General features: G+C 37.9%; 1 protein-coding gene across 1 annotated transcript; it reads right to left on the reverse strand.

Annotated features, from left to right (window-relative positions):
• Window positions 1-608: 608 nt before the first annotated feature.
• Window positions 609-16,547, reverse strand: LOC109067522 (myosin heavy chain, fast skeletal muscle-like). The gene is made up of 40 exons (XM_042711551.1): window positions 16,497-16,547; window positions 15,223-15,435; window positions 14,960-15,103; window positions 14,724-14,880; window positions 13,432-13,459; window positions 12,343-12,454; window positions 12,175-12,267; window positions 12,014-12,077; window positions 11,803-11,901; window positions 11,616-11,719; window positions 11,273-11,411; window positions 11,073-11,191; window positions 10,801-10,950; window positions 10,533-10,703; window positions 10,151-10,457; window positions 9,822-9,892; window positions 9,652-9,739; window positions 9,455-9,572; window positions 9,226-9,349; window positions 8,985-9,121; window positions 8,626-8,881; window positions 8,278-8,520; window positions 8,015-8,191; window positions 7,774-7,919; window positions 7,606-7,696; window positions 7,108-7,497; window positions 6,836-6,962; window positions 6,582-6,700; window positions 6,313-6,509; window positions 6,037-6,220; window positions 5,789-5,953; window positions 5,576-5,698; window positions 5,164-5,472; window positions 4,868-5,071; window positions 4,650-4,775; window positions 4,337-4,507; window positions 4,151-4,255; window positions 3,969-4,064; window positions 3,721-3,852; window positions 609-1,706 (listed from the first exon to the last, which is right to left on the reverse strand). Exons 2-40 carry the CDS (start codon window positions 15,421-15,423, stop codon window positions 1,686-1,688), a joined length of 5,808 nt encoding a protein of 1,935 aa, XP_042567485.1. The 5' UTR covers window positions 15,424-15,435; window positions 16,497-16,547; the 3' UTR covers window positions 609-1,685.
• Between the last annotated feature and the right edge of the window lie 3,779 nt (window positions 16,548-20,326).

The following is a 20,326-nucleotide window of genomic DNA, read 5'->3' on the forward strand; positions in this document are numbered from 1 at the left end:
GTAAAGTTGAATGATTATTGTTTAATAATTATGTTTACATTTGTGCTCGATTTATTGTATTTTTAACCTGGAAAAAGAACATTTATATTTTCAGAGCTGTAAATTCATTGAACAGTGGTCTTTCTAATATGTCAGAATCAAATGATATCAGCTTTAAAAATCCCTTTCCAAGACTAGACTTTAGTAATTGCTTTAACACAGTTGAGTCTTACAGAGAACGGTAATACTGAATGCTAGTATGCTGCTCTTTTAGTGTACTTGGGATGCTATTACTCTCATTGGGATCATCGTAAACCATCTGGTCAATAACTCTAACTCAAATCGTGTAGTGTTTGCATCTGTGTCACAAAGACTTTAGTATGTTCCTGCATGTAGATTCAAGTACCGAAGCAGGAATACAATAATAATTATTGTACTTATGATGGATACCTGGTAAATACTCAGTAAATTCAGGCATCACATCATCATAATGTACAGTATGAAAGATAGATAAATGTTTAAAAGTATTTCATTTTCCTGTGTTTTAGAATGATATGACTTTTTTTCTCATCTCATATGATGGAACACTTTGTGGAAATGCTTGATAGTTACAGAAACACAACAGCAAGAAGTCTGCAGGTTTACCTTTATTGTGACTAACAGCATACTGACATTTCACAAGCAATTCATATTATATGATGACTTGCTACTGTGTCTGGATATTAGGGCTGGGTTTTGACACAAGTTTCACAATTCGATACGATTCTCATTCACAAGCTTTTGATTCGATTACCAGTTCGATTCCATTCAATTTAATATCAATTATTTTTGGTGTAAAAAATGCTGTAAAATATGCATGAGAGTTAGTTGGTACTACATTACTATAATATTGAAGGTTAAAATTGACTGATGTTAAAATTACACTTAATGAAGTTTTTAAAATAATAAAGTTACAATTACATAATAATATTTCTACTTCAATTAATTTTTTTGAAATTATTTTTTGAAATATAAATATAATAGTGCCTGTCATAAAAACTTGATGGATTTATTCAAACATAAATTAAACATTGAAGAACAGTAAAATTTATAATGAATATATTATATGGTGCATATATTTAGCAAAATGCCCCTCTCTACAGTATATTTTTCTGTCTGACTAATGAGTTTATGGTCACCAAATATGTTTTTCTGAGGTGAATGTGACATTACGTGACATACAAGACGTTATATTGATCTCTTTGCGCAGCTGAAACACTGATTGAGAGATTACATGAGACAGGATACGATTGTAAAGTTGTACTCTTTCTTTTAACTTACCTTCGAAAGTTTAGTCAAGTTTATTTTGTGCTGAAGCTGGTATTAATGTGGAGGAGACGATCAGTTCACGTCTGTTGATCGAGGCGCTACAGCGATCTGTCACTCCAGATTAAACCATGTCAAAACTGCACTTATTGTTTAAATACTGCAATACAATGGACAGAATTTGAAATCTGTGACTTTGTTTCATATTAAAAGTACCAAAGCACAATGCTTATTGCTATATATTGGATGGGAGGTGCCCTTCTTTGTTCCGTTCATTTACTGAAAACAGGCTAGACTAATCGATTCTTGGGATTTAAGAATCGATATCGTGCCGTAAAAATGAGAATTGATTAATATCAAGATTTTTATATTTTTTGCCCAGCCCTACTGTATATTGTCCCTCACTCCTCGGCTTCTTTGCCCTGAAAAAAAGAACATATTAGGGTCATTATGGGCTTACCAGACTATTTGAAAATCAGTTTATGTGTGAGTTTTGTGCTGCTTTGTCCGGCTCCAACACCTGAACCAGATATTCAAGGTTTAGAACCTTCTCTGTCTGAAGGTAGATCTCCAGGAGCAAGACTGATGGAAAGGTGAGCACAAACTTTACACTCAAAATGCTTTTTATCTTGAAAATGTTGTGATTGATGTGACTTGCATAAAATGTTACACTGAATTCGGCTTTATTTTCATTATACTGTGCAGCCTTTGCACACTTGCAGTGTAAACTGCTTCATTTACTATGATCATTTATTAGCAATCTAGTCACTCGCAATATGGACAAGGTGATAGTCAACACCATGTGTCCATCTGATATAGTGTATTTTCTATGATAAAATTAGTGCAGTGTGAACAAAATAACCTGGTAGCGTGGGCTCTGAAAAAACGTGTTGTTCATGCATCGAATGTGAAATAATGTTTCTGGTATTTTGCTTATTTATGACTTGGTTATCTCAACCCTCAATGGAGACTTTGGCAATAGAATCACCATTGGTTAGTAAATTCTTTAGTTTACTCACCAGACTGATGTACTATTTGTTTATTAGTAGGCTATATAAAAAGCTTATGTTTGTAAAATGGCACAGCTTTTTAAATATCTGAAAGTACACTCATAACATCAGTGAGTCAAGCATTATAATATTATATTTTAATAGTCAAGCATTTTTAATCATAGAACTTTATTAATTAGAATTAAAACTTGGTGACCAAGTATGAATATATATTTTTCATTTGAACTGAACTTAGGACTGGTGGTGGTGCTTAAGATATTGTTGGTCATTCAGTTTTTCTGTAAAAAAAAAAAAAAAAAAGGAAAAAAAACAAACAATAGTACTAAGATAATAATACTACGAGTTCTACTACTAATAACAATATAAAATGCACTAAGGATTAATAAGCTGCTGGGTTCATGAATATTAATCACATTGTCTGCGTTCGCTCGAACTGATTTGCTGAAATCCAAACAGGGACAATCGGGTGAATGCCAGCCAATGAGATTGCCGTTTGTGCATTAGTATTGCCCCACTACCGGAGAAAACGGATAAATTTTACGGTTGTTCTTACATGAATTCCAAATGAACGCCATTATTTTGACAGGAAAATACAACAAAGAATGTTGTTCACATGTAGCGCGTAAATTCTGCATGGTATGTAAGACTCTCTCTCTCTTTCTCTGTCTCTCTCTGTCTCTCTCTCTCAGGTGCACTGCGCATAAATTAACATAAAAATAAAAAAAACAAAAACCAATAGATAACTATAGTAAAACTCTCAAACTCACAGATAGATAGTCTACTGAAAATAAAAATATACCAAACCTACAAAACTTAAAACTATTAGCCTCCAACTCACACACTGGTCAGTAAAATCTAAGAATTTATTAGCCAATGGCTAATGTTAGATATCATTTAGTCACCCAAAGTGAAGATTTAGTCACATATTCTAGTGATTTACTCGCATTGAAGAGGGCTGTTATTTGAACAACTTCTGCTGCTTAAAAACTGCATAATGTGAAATTTATACTAATTGTCATATATTTATATTCTAATAAATGAAAAGATGCTGGCAAATTATTTTGCTTTCTGATTATTAGAAAAAATGTCAATATAACAGTTCATTGCAGCCCTAATTCAGTCTATCACAATATTTGTGCAGTGCTGCAAATTTTGTTTTATTTCTGCTAGCTTCACGTGAATAAGCAAGAAAAGTTGTATGTAGTCATTTATTCTGTCAGCCTTGTTCCATTTTTTTTTTAAATCACTTGCTGGACCTCTGACAGAAGACAAGATTTTACGAAAACATTCAGCAGGTGAGAGACCCTCCGCCACAGTTGAGTTGTTTTGAGTTGAGTAGTGGAACCAACTAAACTCACATCTTTGCTCTTTGTAGCTATTATACTGCCCAACACTGCTACTGTTGTAGTATAGGTTTGACTGTTACCTTCCCAGCCTCGCGGCTCTTGGCTCTCAGCTTGTTGACCTGGGACTCAGCGATGTCAGCTCGCTCCTGAGCCTCCTCCAGCTCGTGTTGCACCTTCCTGTACCTGGACAGGTGAGTGTTGGCCTGCTCCTCCTGTTAGGATTACACAAGTTATCCAACCCATTTCAGAGCATTGCATTCATGGCACTGAATGTATTGAATAGAAAATGTCAAAACTTCACAATCAAGAAATTTGACATTAGACTTACAGCTTCTTCAGCCTGGCGCTTGTAGGCCTTCACTTTCAGCTGCAGCTTGTCTACCAGATCCTGCAGTCGGATCACATTCTTCTTGTCTTCCTCAGTCTTTGGGTGTAAGTATTGTTCATGGTCTTAGTTAAACTATGTATATTATAATGAAATGTAAATGTCTAAATCCAGTGTAGTTGTACCTGGTAGGTGAGCTCCTTCACTCTCCTTTCATATTTGCGCACTCCTTTCACAGCATCTGCACCACGTCTCTGTTCAGCTTCAACTTCAGCTTCCAACTCACGCACTCAGTAGAGAGTTATTTTTGTCAGCTGCCAAATCTCTGCCATAGCCAGTTCACATAAGACAGTATTTAGCTTGTAATTTACCCTGGACTCCAGTTTCTGGAGCTGTTTTTTCCAGCCCTTCATGGCCAGACTCTCAGACTCATCCAGACGGTGCTGCAGGTCTTTGACAGTCACCTCCAGGTTCTTCTTCATCCTCTCCAGATGAGCACTAGTGTCCTGTTCCTTCTTCAGCTCCTCAGCCATCATGGCAGCCTGAAATATAAACCAATGAAAATTAACTAATCAATATAGATAGAAATGCCTTCCATGAAGGATCCCTTTGTTACCACATGCAGCTAAACAAAGTCAAATTACTTTTTAATTTAGAATAGAGCAACAGAATGTAAGCACTCACATCAGTGATGGCCTTCTTGGCCTTCTCCTCTGCATTTCTGGCCTCCTGGACTGCATCATCTACCTCACCTTGAACCTGGACCAGATCAGCCTCAAGCTTCTTCTTGGTGTTAATAAGACTTGTATTCTGTGGGATTTAGGCAGGTAGGTTAGTGTACATTTAACTAAAACTCTGTTATGATATAACCTGAATTTGCTCCAAGTATAGTTTTTCTGTACTTGTGAGTGCAGCAGTCCCACACGCTCACTGGCATCCACCAGCTCCTGCTCCGCCACTTTGCGGCCTCTCTCTGTTTGCTCCAGTGCAGCTCTCAGCTCCTCAATCTCTGCTTGCATCAGGTTATTCCTGCGCTCCACCATGGCCACCTGCTCCTTCATGTCCTCCTGTCCTCTGACAGCTTCATCAAGGTGCAGTTGGGCATCCTGTTGCAAAAGTTCTTTTATTTATTACTTGCATGTCTCATATTCATATGATCAAACATTTGATGTGTGTTCCTATTTCTACAGAGAGACACCTTGAGTTGTCCTTGGACATTCCTGAGCTGTTTCTGGGCCTCAGCAGCCTGGCGGTTGGCATGACTCATCTGGACCTCCATCTCATTCAGATCTCCCTCCATCTTCTTTTTGACTCTCAGGGCATCATTTCTGCTTCTGACCTCAGAGTCCAGAGTGCTCTGCATGGAATCAATCACTCTTTGGCTGTTCCTTTTGATCTGTTCTATCTCCTCATCCTTCTCAGCAAGCTTCCTGTCAATCTCGCTCTTCACCTGGTTCAGCTCCAGCTGCACACGAAGAATCTTTGACTCTTCATGCTCCAGGGTGCCCTGATGGATAGTAGTAATAGTAAGAATTATGTCAACCTGACAGGAAAATTATGTAATGCTCTGTTAAGAAATGAATTTATTTGACAGTTTTAAGTAACAGTACTTCAGCTTCTTCAAGTGCAGTCTGGATCTCTGCTTTCTCAGACTCCACTGTCTTCTTTGCCTTTTCCAGTTCATGAATGCTCTTTCCAGTCTCTCCAAGCTGCTCAGTGAGGTCAGAAATTTCCTCTAAAGGGTTAATAAAAAGAAGAATAGTAAAACTTTGTTTAAATGCATATTTTTAAAAATTTTTTTACAAAAAAAAGTGTATTTACGCTTGCAGATTCTTGTTTTCCCTCTTCAGGGTCTCGAGGTGGTCAAGAGCTTCTTCATAGGAGTTCTTCATTTTGAACAGCTCAGTGCTGAGAGAACGAGCTTCTTTCTGAGCACCTTCTAGTTCAGCCTGGCTTTCCTCATACTTCTGTTTCCACTCTGCTAGGACCTGAAGAAAAAATGTAGTCATTGTTGATTAGCCAAGTGCATGGTTCACGGTTTAGGTTTATAAGTTATCCACATCTTTCTTACCTTATCAAAGTTTCTCTGCTTCTTGTCAAGGTTGGCAGCCAATGCATTTGCCCTCTCCACATCAATCATGAGGTCCTCTACTTCACCCTGAAGTCTCTGTTTGGTCTTTTCCAGAGAGGCACATTTGGAGTTCACCGCTTCAATGGATTCTTCAGCATCCTGAAGACGCTGGGCAAGCTTTTTCCTGATGAAAGTGAAATGAAATAATGAAATCTTACTAATTTGTTTGATATTAAAATGTAGGGTGCTGGAGACATTGATCTTTGCTGTATATACTTGGATTCCTCAAGCTCCTCAGTGCGCTGGATGGCATCAGTCTCATATTTGGTTCTCCACTGAGCCACCTCACTGTTCGCCTTAGACATTCCACGCTGGAGTTCAGCTTTGGCCTCCTGCTCCTCCTCATACTGCTCTCTGAGCAAGTCACAGTCATGGCGGGCAGACTGAACCCCATGGGCCAGAGCATTCTTGGCTTGAAGTCAAAAGTGGAATACATCGAAGTTATACATAGTACCAGATAACAGATTTTGTTTGTAAGTACACACCTTAACCTCTTCTTCAATATGTCTCTTGAGTTCCTCAATCTGTTGAGTGTAAGCCTGTTTGCCTCTTGTCAGTTGAGAAACAAGAGCTTCTTTCTCTTCCAGTTGACGGCCAAATTCACCTAGTATGAGACAATGTATAATTTATAAAATAGTCATAAAAGAGTTGTATGACGTCAGTAATGGGGGTTTGAATCACTTTTGTTTTTGAACAGTTCTGTGGCATTGTGTGTATGGTATATTCAGTATTTACATACCGTTTTCAGTTTGGAGCCTTGCCTTTTGGGCATTTAAATCATTAAGTTGGCGTACAAACTCATCAATCTTTGACTTTAGCTCACTTGCTTGGTCTTCTAATGTACGGCACATCTTTTCAAGGTTTGCCTACATAAATTAAGAAATATCAAAGTCTGGAAATTAAAAAAATAAGATTTTCCTCAAGAAAATAATCAAATTTCAAGCAAATAAAAAAAAGTATTTTTAAAAAAATAAAATAGATAATATAATAAGTTTTTTCTCAAGATTATACCTTTGCTTTAGCCACAGCCTCCATGTTGCTTGTCAAGTCATCAATCTCCATCTTGTATTCACTCTTCTCCTTCTCCAGCTTCTGCTTGACCCGCTGGAGGTTGTCGATCTGTTCTCCGAGTTCAGCCACACTGTCTGCCTGCTTCTTTCGGAGAGCTGCAGCTGTAGCTTCATGCTGCAAGGTAGACTCTTCCAGATCACGACGCAACTTCTGGAATTCGGCTTCACGCTTTTTGTTCATCTCAATCTGGGCAGCAGTGGCACCACCAGCTTCCTCGAGCCTCTCGCTGATCTCTTCAAGTTCCCTGGAAAGATCAGCTCTCTGCTTCTCCACTTTAGCACGAGCAGCTCGCTCTGCCTCAATTTCCTCTTCCAGCTCCTCGATACGGGCCTAAATAAAGAAAGACAAGGAATTCTTTAGCAATCTTTGGAATGTGGGTTTTCACAGCTATTCATCTACTTCACCATTTCACATCGGAAAGATTAAGGTTAGTGTTACCTGAAGTTCCTTGATCTTCTTCTGAAGCTGTGCTCCCAAAGACTGTTCATCCTCAATCTTGCTAAGAAGCTGACTTATTTCAAAGTCCTTCCTGTTTTTAAAGTAGTGTTTTGTAAAATGTGCAAAATACTTAATTTTGTGCAGTTCTAATGTCTGATGTCCACTCACTTTTTTATCTTCTCATCGGATTGCTGCTTGTCATTCTCCAGGTCCATTATGGACTCCTGGGCCAGTTTCAGATCACCCTCAAGCTTTCTCTTGGCTCTCTCAAGGTCCATACGAAGCTTCTTCTCTTGTTCCAATGAGCCCTCAAGCTATTGTAAGAGAAACCAGAGCAATAAAATATTAATTAGCAACAATATTAATTTCCCTTTGATTTACGGTCTTGTTCTAATGCTGAACTTCTTACATCGTCCACTTGCTGCTCAAGCTTTGTCTTCGCTTTAGTCAGAGTGTTGACTTTGTCTTCCTCTGCCTGAAGGTCATCAAGAGTCTGCTGGTGTGCCTCTTGGAGGGCTTTCTTCTCTTTGCTCAGCTTGGCGATGCTCTCATCCTGAGAGGCCATCTCCTCTGTCAGGTTTTTCACCTAAATGAAAACATTTTATATTAATTTTATTCTCAAGAGTCTGAATCACTATCAGCAGTATGAAGATGTAAAATAAAAATACTGACTTTATTCTCTGTTGCATGTTTCTCCTTCTCCACTTTTGCCAAGGTGAGCTCCAGGTCATCAATGTCTTTCTTCAGCTCGGAGCATTCATCCTCCAGTTTCCTCTTCTTGGCAGTCAGTTCAGCATTGATTTCCTCCTCATCCTCCAGTCTCTCACTTGTCTCTTTGAGTTTGGCCTCAAGCTGGATCTTGCTTTTGATGAGTCCTTCACATCTCTCCTCAGCATCAGAGAGGTTTTCAGATTCCTGTTCATTGACATGGATACAGTTAATGACTTATGGTCAGAGCTGTAGGATCCAATATGATTATGATCTGATGATATTACGATCAATACGAGCTGAAATACTTACAGAAGCTACTTGAAGTTGAAGGTCGTTTTTCTCCTGGAGAAGTGATACCATTTTCTCCTCAAGCTCTTTCTTTTTACCTAATGCCTTTGTTAAATCCTCTTTCATCTTCTCAAAGTTCTCCTTCATTGCTGCCATTTCTTTCTCAGTCTCTGCACTCTTTAGAAGAGGCTTGATCTTGAAGTAGAGCTTCATCCATGGCCAATGTTTGACATTCATGAATGAACGGATGTTATATTGGATGGCAAAAATGGACTCTCTGTGGAAGGGAGTTTCTGTTTTTTGTTTGACCAAAATTTTCAACTTTATTTATTTTCTTGTAAATCAAATAATGTATTTTATTTTAATAAAATTTCACTCACCTCCTCTCCATCATCTTTACAAACTCCCTTCTCATGAGGAAGCCACGACAAAGAGCCTGAGTCATGGTAACCAGAGTTGCTAGTTTGTCATCTCTCATCTCTTCAAGAGTACCCAACAGACCAGCTTTAAAGAACACCTGTACAAATAAAATGATGTACAAATATATAAGGATGTTTAGCAGTATGTTATGGATGCCATTCCATGTAGATTTGAGCTTAGTCATTTGTTGTTGTAGCTCACTTTTGTGTGTCCAAACTTGTACTGGGTGTGGTCAACATCAATAGAGCCCAAGAGTTTCTCTGAAGCCTTTTTATTGTCAATGAACTGTCCCTCAGGGATGACACTAGCATTTAATACTTTGTATCTAGAGGACATTTAGGGAAGAGTCATGTTCTCGTGAAGCACATAAATTGGGTATGATTAGGTGGTGCATCATCTCCAATAAGGAGGTTGCAAAAAGTCGATTTACCTCTGCTTGAAGTCACCGTAGAGGATTCTGCTGGGGAAACCCTTCCTGCAGATTCTGATACCCTCCAGCACACCATTACACCTGAGCTGGTGGATAACCAGGAAGTTCTCCATCAGACCTGAAATGCAAATGTTCTTAAGGTTCCAGAGATATTTTCAAATCTGTGATACATTTGAGTCTTCAGGGATCAAGTTTACCTGGAGTCTTGGATTCATTAGGAATCAAGCAGCGCACAAAGTGAGGGTGAGTGCTCCTCAGGTTAGTCATCAGCTTACCCAAGTTCTCCTGTGGAAATGTTTATGCCATTAGTCCAGTGTTTAATGGAGAAGATGTTGACATCCTTCATTAAAAGAGATAATCTGTTTACCCTAAAAAGTGCAGACACCGTCTGGAAGGAACCACCCTTCTTTTTGCCTTTCTTTCCGCCGCCTCCTTCAGCTGTTTTATATCAATGACAAAAGTTTTTTTTTGATGATCTTGTGTTGCTTTTCATTAACCCCTTCAATAAATCTCTATTTTAATCTTGTTAAATCTAATTATCTTGCATATATTTTCTTCATATTTTGAAACTTTTTAATCTGGACCACATAGATTGGTGCATTTTAATAATCTTACTCTTTTCTCAGTTTTTGTATATGCATGGGCCTTGTACATAATTAAAACAGAAAGTAATTGAAGAAATGCAAATATCCATACCTTCTGCTCCTGCATGAGCAACATACAGGAAGGACAGCAGTTTGAGCGATGACTTTTGGTAGAGTTGCACGACAGAGTCATTCAGTGGATCCTTGTTCTTGTCCAACCAGCCAACAATGTTGTAGTCCACAGTGCCGGCGTAGTGCACTAGAGAGAAGTGGGCCTCTGCCTTACCTTTGGCAGGCTTGGGCTTCTGGAAAGCTGCACTTTTGCCTATATGCTGGTCATACAGCTTGTTTTTGAAGCTTGTGTCTGTAGCCTTTGGAAACATGCACTCCTCTTCAAGGATGGAGAAGATACCCATTGGCTTTTGAAGAAATATTCACACTTAAGTACAGACACAATGTGAATAGTCATTTGAATTTGCTAAATGTCCTCTTACCTTCTCAATGAGCTCAATGCAGGCAGCCAAGTCCATACCAAAGTCAATGAACTCCCACTCAATGCCTTCTTTCTTGTACTCCTCTTGCTCCAGAACAAACATGTGGTGGTTGAAGAACTGTTGCAGTTTCTCATTTGTGAAATTGATGCAAAGCTGCTCCAAGCTGTTGAACTGATAATTAAACAGAAGGAAGTTCTTACTGATGACTGTTATCTTGACTGTTATCTATGTCATAATTCTTACACAGACATTAATGACTGATGCTCACATCGAAGATCTCAAATCCAGCGATGTCCAGCACACCAATGAAGAATTGTCTAGGCTGCTTTGTGTCCAACATCTCATTGATACGGACGACCATCCACAAGAACATTTTCTCATAGACAGACTTGCAGAGAGCCGAGACTGCGTTGTTCACCTGAGAAATTCAAAGGTCAGTGTAATTGATACTAGAGTAACTTTCTGAAGCATGAATGTCTCTTATGAATGTTTTCAGGACATTTCTAGGTTTTTTCATCTATTGATAAGGTAAGTTATCACCTGTGGTACTGTCTGGCCTTTGGTCACCATCTCATTCCCAACCTTCACTCTGGGGAAGCACAGAGCTTTCAGCATGTCAGCGGAGTTGAGGCCCATGAGGTAAGCGATTTTATCAGCCACTGAGGAAGAACAGTTTCATTCATTACTTTTACTAATGAAGTCAATGTTTGCATGCTAATTTGTGTAATAATACACCCTACCCTCAGTGCCGTCAGGTTCAGCCTGCTCCTCTCTCTGCTTTTGTTTGAACTTCATGTTCCCATGATGCATCACAGCACCTGTCAGCTTGTAGATGCTGATTTTCTCATCAGCAGTGAAGCCCAGAATATCAATGGCAGTCTGTTTCACAACGACCAAAGAAATTGCTAATTATATATTATAATTATTATATTATATAGAGCTAAAAGAGAAACGTATTTTGTATTGTATGTCATGCAGTATTCAGTTTATGCTGGTTTTTCTGTTGTTCATTTGCTGAGATATATTGCAAAGAATCTGAAAATATTACCACTACTTCTAATAATAATGAAATTGTCCACATACATCTGTGGCAATGAACTCCTCCACATCATTGATACTCTTGACAGTTATTTCACCCTGGCTGATCATTGGATAGTCATAAGGGTTGGTGGTGATGAGCAGGGCCTCTATAAAGAGTTAATGTGCAGCATGTTAACAGTGATCTCAAACTAGGTAATAACTGAAACACACAATCCTGTAGATTTCTCACCAAGCAGCTCTGGCTTGTGTCCAGTCATGAGCTGGTAGAAGATGTGGTAACTCCTCTCAGCAGACAGCTGGAATGTTACTCTCGACTTTTCCAGCAGATCTTTCAAAGAAAAATAAATGGTACAAAAAATAAAGAAATTTAAGTTCAATTGATTGATCCACCTGTTAGCATCCAAATAAAAAATATTTGGCTTAAAACAAGGTTGATTCACAAGTTTCAATATCAGCTGAGGCCAGTTTTCCAGTGGTCGCGAAGTGGATCCTGATGAATTTACCCTACAGAGAGGAAATATTCTGAACATCTTAGAATTTCCCATCTTTGGAACTTTAACTAAATTTGTATAATGCATTTCATTTGACCTCAGCAACTTACAAAACGAGAGGAGTTGTCATTCCTTACAGTCTTGGCATTTCCATAAGCCTCCAGCAGAGGGTTGGCTGCAATGATTTGATCTTCTAGCGACCCCTGGTGAGTATTTAAGTAATTTCATCATGTAGAATTATTCTGTCACTGTACTTTGGCTGCTGCTTGATTTAGTACCTGCATTTTGCCGGGGACAGGTTCTGACTTCTTCGGTCCAGATACAGCGATTGTCGCAAAGTACTGGATCACACGTTTGGTGTTGACAGTCTTTCCTGCACCAGATTCTCCACTGAGTGTATGTGTTAAAGATGGAAAGTAACATATTTCAGAAAATTAGAAATTACTTGTTTGATACATTAGCTTTTATTTAAGTACATTAGCTTTTATGTAACTTCTTTATAAACCATAATCTTCAGGCACTACATTTACATGCACACCAGAAAGCCGCTTAAGATGTGAAACTGGCATTTGCATGTACATGCATCGTTTTAGCAGCATGCTCTTAACCTTGTATACATGCAGCACTGTCAGTAATCAGCTTTTCCCCACACCTTTCTTTTACTTTGGTTGTACCATTTTTTCCCAATACATGCCTATTAGAACAATGTTTTTGAATTGATATGTCCACGTAAGCCACGGCTTTCTCTCAATTGAGTAAACAGCCTTCACTTTTACATTTCAGAGTGCTGCTTTCTGCAAAAACCCTTGAATAAGCAGTTTTCTTATGTGCATATAATGACAATGACAATGAAAATTTATTTATATAGCACAATTAATTACAACTTCTGTCGACCAATGTGCTTTCCATTAGGTCATTAAAAACAGAAAAAAAAACCACAACAAACAAACAGAAAAATTATAAAATCGTACAAATATATCATCAGCCAAATGCTTTTGAAAATAAAAATTTCTTTAGCCTGGATTTAAAAATATTAAGAGATGAGGCTTGTCTAATGGACAGTGGCAAGGCGTTCCAAAGCCTGGGGGGAGCAATACAGAAAGCACGATCTCCCCGGCACTTAAGCCTCGACTTAGGGGTAAACAGTAGATCCTGGTTGGAAGACCGAAGGGATCTAGTTGGTTGATACTTGGTCAGTAACTCACTGAGATAAGGGGGAGCCAAACCATTCAGAGATTTATAAACAACAATTTAAAATCCACTCTAAAACAAACAGGCAACCAATGTAGTGAAGCATAAAATAGGAGTAATATGCTATAAAGATAGCACTTCTTATACAAAAACCATTTAATTATCAGTCTACTTACGTAATCAGGATAGACTGATTCTCCCTGTCTGAAACAAGTTCATAGTGTTATTTTAAGTGAAACCACTAAACAGAATTTTTCCTTTTTTTAAAAAAAAATTGTAAATGTATCAAGCAAAATATAGGCAGGCTCAGGATAAACACAAAATAAGCACACTTCTAAGTAGGGCTGTCATCGTTAACACATGCGTTAATGCATGCGATTAATTTTACAATCCATAACACATTAAAATAATTTAACACAGTTAATGCAAAATTACTGAAGCAAAATTTATATTCTAACCCTTTAACCCAATTTTGCTTCTCTGCTTGCGATCAGATCATTTTAAGCCGCTAACCTCTGGGAAAGTTTTCAGTCCAATGGTCCAGAAAGCAAATGCGTTCAAACAACCCGTCCAAAACAGTGCTAATGTAAAGAAACCAGTCTGATTACATCAGAGATTGCAGAGCTCTGTCATATTCTGTGATTGTCTCTGAAGAGCGTGAGCCCTCACACGTTGCGTAGTGCGATGTACAGACTGAACGGATTGTCAACACATCCCACTGCTGTATGGCCAGATGAGACACAAACTACGTTTTACATCTTGCTAGTAAAGTTTTGATGGATGAAAACTGCAATCAAGGTAAAGGCGATTACGGTGGCATACAGGAGTCATACAGTAAGCATGCGGGAGTCCGTTATAATAATACGTGTATGAATGCACATTGTATTTATACACAGCACAGATAGTTCCGTATATCCACGTTGTTTCCACACACATTCACTATAATGAATAGATCTGTCTACAGTAGTAAATATGTGCATTCAGCAGGCGGTTGGTTTAGGTTTTTTTTTTTGGCATCTCCATGTGGTCCTGTTCAGTATCACATCTTGAATTCTCTAAAATGTGAAAAAGCTTTTTGCTGTTGCACTGTACACATACTATAAAATTCTGATTTTGTTTTCTTTTGTATGTGCTTATATGGACTCCTTTGGTGTCCTTTTGGAGTTTCTAAGTGTCCTTTTTTTGTAAATTTATCTTGAAAAAGGATTGCAGAAATTTTTGAGATTTTTGAGAAACACCCTTTAATCTTTTGGTTTACTTTGCTGGATATAGCAAATGATGACAAAATAAACATTTGAAACAAGATAAATGGTCTATGCTTAATGTGTGCGATTAATCGTGATTAATCACAGAAAAAGGGTGTGAATAATTAGATAAAAAATTTAATCGATTGACAGCCCTACTTCTAAGACAACCTAATTATTTTATTGGTTTGCAAATTGGATTGAAAATTTATGTCACCACTTACCAGTAAGCATGAACTGGTAGGCGTTGTCAGAGATGGAGAAGATGTGAGGTGGGGCTTCAACCCTCTTTTTGCCTCTGTATCCAGCCACAACAACTGAGTCGTACACTGGGAGCCATTTGTATGGATTGACAGTGACGCAGAACAAGCCAGAGTAGGTCTGAAATGGAGATAGATAGTCCAGTTTTACAATGCTGCCACCCGATACCAGGAATAAAACATGATTTATGTAGACTTACGTAGATCATCCATGCTGCATAACGCTCTTTGAGGTTGTACAGCACAGTAGGCTCATTGAGGTGGGTCATCATGGCCATGTCCTCAATTTTGTCAAACTTGGGAGGATTCATGGGGAAGATTTCAGCTTCTTTTACCGTGAGTGTCTAAAAAGTTTTCAGCAAGGGTGAGACATTTACTAAAAATGAAAATGTTTTATTCACGTAGCATAGCATCAGGCTAAATTGTTTTACAGAAGATCAACACTTTTTCTAATTGTACTTACTTTCCCACACAGAGTTTTGACAGTAGCTTTGCCACCCTCTCTACTAACAAGAGTACCCTTCAGGTACATCTCTTCTGGCTCGACCACGAAGAACGCCGTTTTGGCATCAAAGGGGGCGTTCTGAGCCTCGATTCTCTCTCTTTCTGGCTTCCGGAGGAAAATGGCCGCCGGGCCGAAACACTCCATTTCACCATCTCCCATGATTTTGGTTTACTTTGACAAATGACAAAGGAGAGAATGTGGTGAGGGTCCTTCACTCTGGTACTATAGAGCAGTGGTTTTCAAACCCTGAGACTTAAAAAATGGGTCACCAAGATGATTTAAGGTAAGTGTACATATGCATAAAATAAAGGTATGCAACAAAGTTCAAGACTCAGAGAAGGAGGAAGCGGGAAATGGCAAACTTAACTTCTATAACAAAATAAACACAAAGATAAACAAAAGGAAAGTGAGCAGCTACCGCCTCACAGCAGAATCCAGTGTGTATTTTTGTTTGCACTCTGTTTTTGCATCACTGAACATTGTAGCCAATCACAGACATATCTGTTGATTTCTGGAATGCAACAACCTATCAGAGGTGATTCAGCTTAGTCAGAATCTACTCACTGCTCAAAATGCCAGAGTTTTCGTTCAGTCCTGAGTTCTGTGTAGACGCGATGTGCATAAGAGATTAATTATGCCGTGAAGAGAGATTAATTGATTATAGCAGAATTTTCTGAGATGATTAAGGGAGCGCTCTTTTAATCCTTTCTTGGCAATATATATACCATTCAGAATTTGAATAAAAGTTTTGTTTTTCATGCTGCTAAGAGGACCAATGTGGCATACATGCTGCAAAGTTTCTCTTTATCTTGAAATCGCAATGACTGACACAATGATAATAATAACAATGGACTGGACAAAATATAAGTCAAAATAGATGCGAATGAAGGCTAAAGCAGCCTCACTAATTTCAGCAGCACCGACAGTGATTTGGTTCTTGAACAGAGCATCCTTCCGGAGCTCCTCTGTGGGACTCGAGACCAGTCTGTTGCACAGTTGTCGCTTCCCGGCTACTTCTATTTGCTATAACCACTGCTATAACACATGAGCGGTTCTCTTCACTCATTAACCATCAAAGATACACACTTAACAATTACAACAATATAGTACTCTATTGAGCCAAATGTTTGCTTTAGAACTGAGTGGGATCCATCATTTTCCTTTCTTTTAAAATGAAAACCAATGATTTTTAAAATGCATATATTACCACTATATAATCACAAGCATAATACCTGCTGTCGTGTCCAGAGAGAATGTGTCTGGTGTGTCTGAGGTAGGAGATGCTAAGAGAAAGGCAAATAATCTGTCAATTCCATGCAGCGAATATGTGCTTACTCCCAGTAATTCAGTCAGATTAGATTCAAAAGCATGTTGAATATACAGTGTCCATAATGTAAACTCTTAAATATGCTAACTAATTACCATGTGTCAGGGTTAGCCACTCTAAAATGCAAAACACTCGTATGTAATATTAGGTTAATAGTAGAAAGAGAACATGATGAGAACCTTTGAGTTGAGCTCACCCACCTTTGAGTTCCAGTCAGTCCTTAAAGGAGCCTGAAGCAGCGTCTTATATAGACAGAATAATGTACACTCAGCAGAATGCACTCTCTGTATTTGGTCATGTATTCCTTGCTCCGTTTCAACAGGAATTTTTCATATTTCAATATAATGGCACTGACCAAAGATATGTTATCACTAATTGTAATTAACTGTCCAGGTTTAATAATTTTTTTGTTTTGTTTATAGGAAATACTGTGTTAGAAAACATCTTGTAGAACATAATACATTGATATCTGTTGAAATGAATGCTTTCCTAAAATGAGGTGAATTGACATCTCAATGGATTAAATGAATATTTGAAAATAAGCCACCAATACTGTGATTAAAATTATACTTGATGTATTTATGGGCATGACTTGTGATCAAGTGCCTTAACCTTGAGAAAGGGTTGTTATGTGAAGGGTATCAGTTACTGGAGTTCAGACATTGTTTGAGTCTTATGTTGGGCACAGTCTTCTTCAAGTGCCTTGGCACTACAGGAGAGCCCAGTTTAGCCGTGGAGAAGCTCTCAAATGTCACTGGGATACTGTTCCCAGAAGCCTTGGAAGCTTTTTGTGTGATAAAGCAGCAAATTTCAGGAAAGCAGTTGTCATTCATGTCTGTGACACTTATGTTGAAGGCCAGCCGTGATCTGGCAGAATAATGCTGCGTTGCATAGACAAAACTATGAAAAGGACTGAGATGTGTTTGGTGAAATTAGTTTTTTTTTTTCAGGTCACATTCCAAAGTAATAACATAAACACAGTTGCAAGTAATGCTTTACAAAGCTTTTAATATTCCTTAAGTGAGTTTTTTTTTATATTGTGGTCTCTTTTATTCAGGTGAATAATGCATATCGCTAATACATAATAAGAGATGTAGCGGTTAAACACATTAAAGCATCTGATTTCATCCGGTTCTTATTTGGACTAAATGCTAGTTTCGTTTTTGGCCATGCGTTTTTTTTTAACTTCTCCTATCTCTGCTCATTTCCAGCTTGTTATTTCAGTTTTATGCACTTCTAATGGCTGTGCTAGTCTATTGGGCTTCAGGTATCTGTTAATTTGTGAAATTTTGTTGATCCCAGAGTCGTAGTCTGTATTACAGTCAATCAAATTTTTTTTTTGCACTTTTCACAATGCACATGGTTTCAAAGCAGCTTTACAGAAAGTCATACTTTTAGGTCTACAATGTCTTATCTAATGACTGGACGGTATGACGATATATAACAGTGATACAAGTGATCCTCCACATTTAGAACAAGCAAAAATATCAGGTTCGCAGTGACTCGGGCATGTCTGAGCTTTCAAATGCATTTATGATTATATGACAACTAAATCCATGATCAGTGAGTCTTGTGTTATGGTTCTGAGCAGTAATGAAAGCACTAATGCATGAATGCATCATGGAAGCGCCCCTGATTTCTACAGGGGTCTCCAGGAGGGTGTGGCATTGGTGTGCCGTGTGCTTGACTTTGGATTGTGCTCTTGTCTTTTCCCTTTCCTTGCAATGTCAATGCAGTGTGTCCAACCATCTTTCCTAGTCCTTTTGAGAAGATGGCAGGAGGGTGTGGAATAAATTCTAAGACGTTGACACCTTATAAGATGGGAACATGTCGTCCATAAAATTCTAAGGCATCTTTTCCCTAAGGGTGGCCATATTAGGACTTTACACAAATATAGCTGGTCGGTCAGCTATGCCATTGGGGCTTTGCCATTTGTCAGCATAGGTCACAAGCATTATTGTGGTATCAAGTTGAAAGCTTTGATATCAAACGGTCATTCACTAATTTAGTCTGTCTCGGGCACCCATATTTGAAAGAATATTGTAGGACACTATTGACTCTTTAGTTGGTCTTCAGTCAAGTTATTAGTCTATAGTTATTGACCATTCCTTTGTTTGGTCAAGATAAAGGAAGACTTTACATTAGCATTTTCTTTATTTATTCATTTAGGATGTGCTTTTATTCAGCAACTGGTACACAGGCATGCTATTCGTGCATTGATTGTTCGGCTTTCCCGTTGTTGACATTCAGTAGTGGAAAACAGCTGAATTGGCCAGGTAACTTTTTTTTTGTGTGATATGGGAAAGGTTTGGTGGTATGGGTTGGTTTATGGGTTGTTTAATATTGATGTGTGATACGGGTAAGGTTAGGGACAGGTTTGGCGATATGGGTTGGTTAAGGGGTCAGTAGTGTACAGTGGAAAATTGATTACTATGGGGGAACATGGTTCAGTCTGTTTAAATTACATTGTCTTGATAAATGATAAATGGAGTTTTTTCTTGAAAAAATAAGTTTTTTTTCCTCCTGAAGATGTATGATTAAATGAATATTCTGTTTAATGATACACAATAGTATACTAATATATTAAGTGTTGAGGTAATAAAAACATGTTTTGCACCCAGATTACAATGTGTTATGTCTTTAGCATGCATTTAGCTATGCTATAACCACCCTTTACACAAACATTGTTACAGCAGCTGAAAGCCCAATACACACAAAGATACAAAAAAATTAGTAAATGTTTATTAACATTTACACATGATGAATGGTCTCAACTTTAGAACATGAACGAATAATTAATAAATGATTTGTTAAAGATGTGTATTTAGGCTGAAATCAGGTCATTTTGGACACATTTTGCCATCAAAATGACTGCTCATAAAGGTACTAATAGTTAGTAAAGTTTCTAAACATTTACAAATGATGAAAAGTCTCAACTTTAGATTGGGTACTGCAAAAACATGAACAAAAAATTAATAAATAATTTAAGATGGGAAAATAGTAGAGGTCTACACAACAAACGAAGACCAAATAAATGACCTTTACAGACTGTGATTGAGTTACTGAAAAATATGTTTACATGAATAGTTTGTGAAGTACTTAAAAATTACTAATTAAGCTATATTTTCTAACATTTGTAAATGTAAAAATGAGCATTAGCTAATATCAGAACTCAAGTTTAATGACATTTGTTAGCATTAAAAAGTACAAATCAGTACAAATAAGCTTGTAATCATTGTATAATTTCTGTTAAAATAATTTGTAGATTTTTAAAAAGTGCTTGATCATATGAATCGAAAGCTTAATGACATTAGTAAGCATTTCAATTTACATTAAAGGGGTTCTTTTTTTTACTTTTTCAACTTTAGTTAGTCTGTAATGTTGTTTGAGCATAAGATCTGCAAAGTTTATTTAACAGAAATCACTTTTCAAAAACTACAGTGGACAACTCATTTGGACTATATGATATCACAAATACCGACACATGGGACGAGACCTGGTTGAGCTGCACTAGAGAAGGCAACGAGTGCTATCACTATGTCGGAGACACGCTAGCTTTCCCAAGGCAGACGAACTTAAAGTGATTACAATCATACGGGTTTAAATCGCGCCCAAATTGATTTGACCTAGTATTGATTTGAACTAGTATGAGAACCTGTTCTAATACACCCCCAAAACAAAATCAAGACTTTGTAAAAGAGCATAATAGGACCCCTTTAAATAAAGATCTGTTAA

The sequence above is a fragment of the Cyprinus carpio genome, chromosome A22 (genome assembly GCF_018340385.1).
Source record: "Cyprinus carpio isolate SPL01 chromosome A22, ASM1834038v1, whole genome shotgun sequence".
Lineage (NCBI taxonomy): Eukaryota > Metazoa > Chordata > Actinopteri > Cypriniformes > Cyprinidae > Cyprinus > Cyprinus carpio.

What these genes read in the sequence shown, in the direction of transcription:
- LOC109067522 (XM_042711551.1), bottom strand. Translation starts at nt 15,423, where the DNA reads ATGGGAGATGGTGAAATGGAGTGTTTCGGCCCGGCGGCCATTTTCCTC. An exon ending in GCATTGAGCTCATTGAGAAG is followed by an intron (nt 10,458 to 10,532) that starts GTAAGAGGACAT and finishes TTTCTTCAAAAG; the next exon opens with CCAATGGGTATCTTCTCCAT. An exon ending in TCCAGAAACTGGAGTCCAGG is followed by an intron (nt 4,256 to 4,336) that starts GTAAATTACAAG and finishes ACTCTCTACTGA; the next exon opens with GTGCGTGAGTTGGAAGCTGA.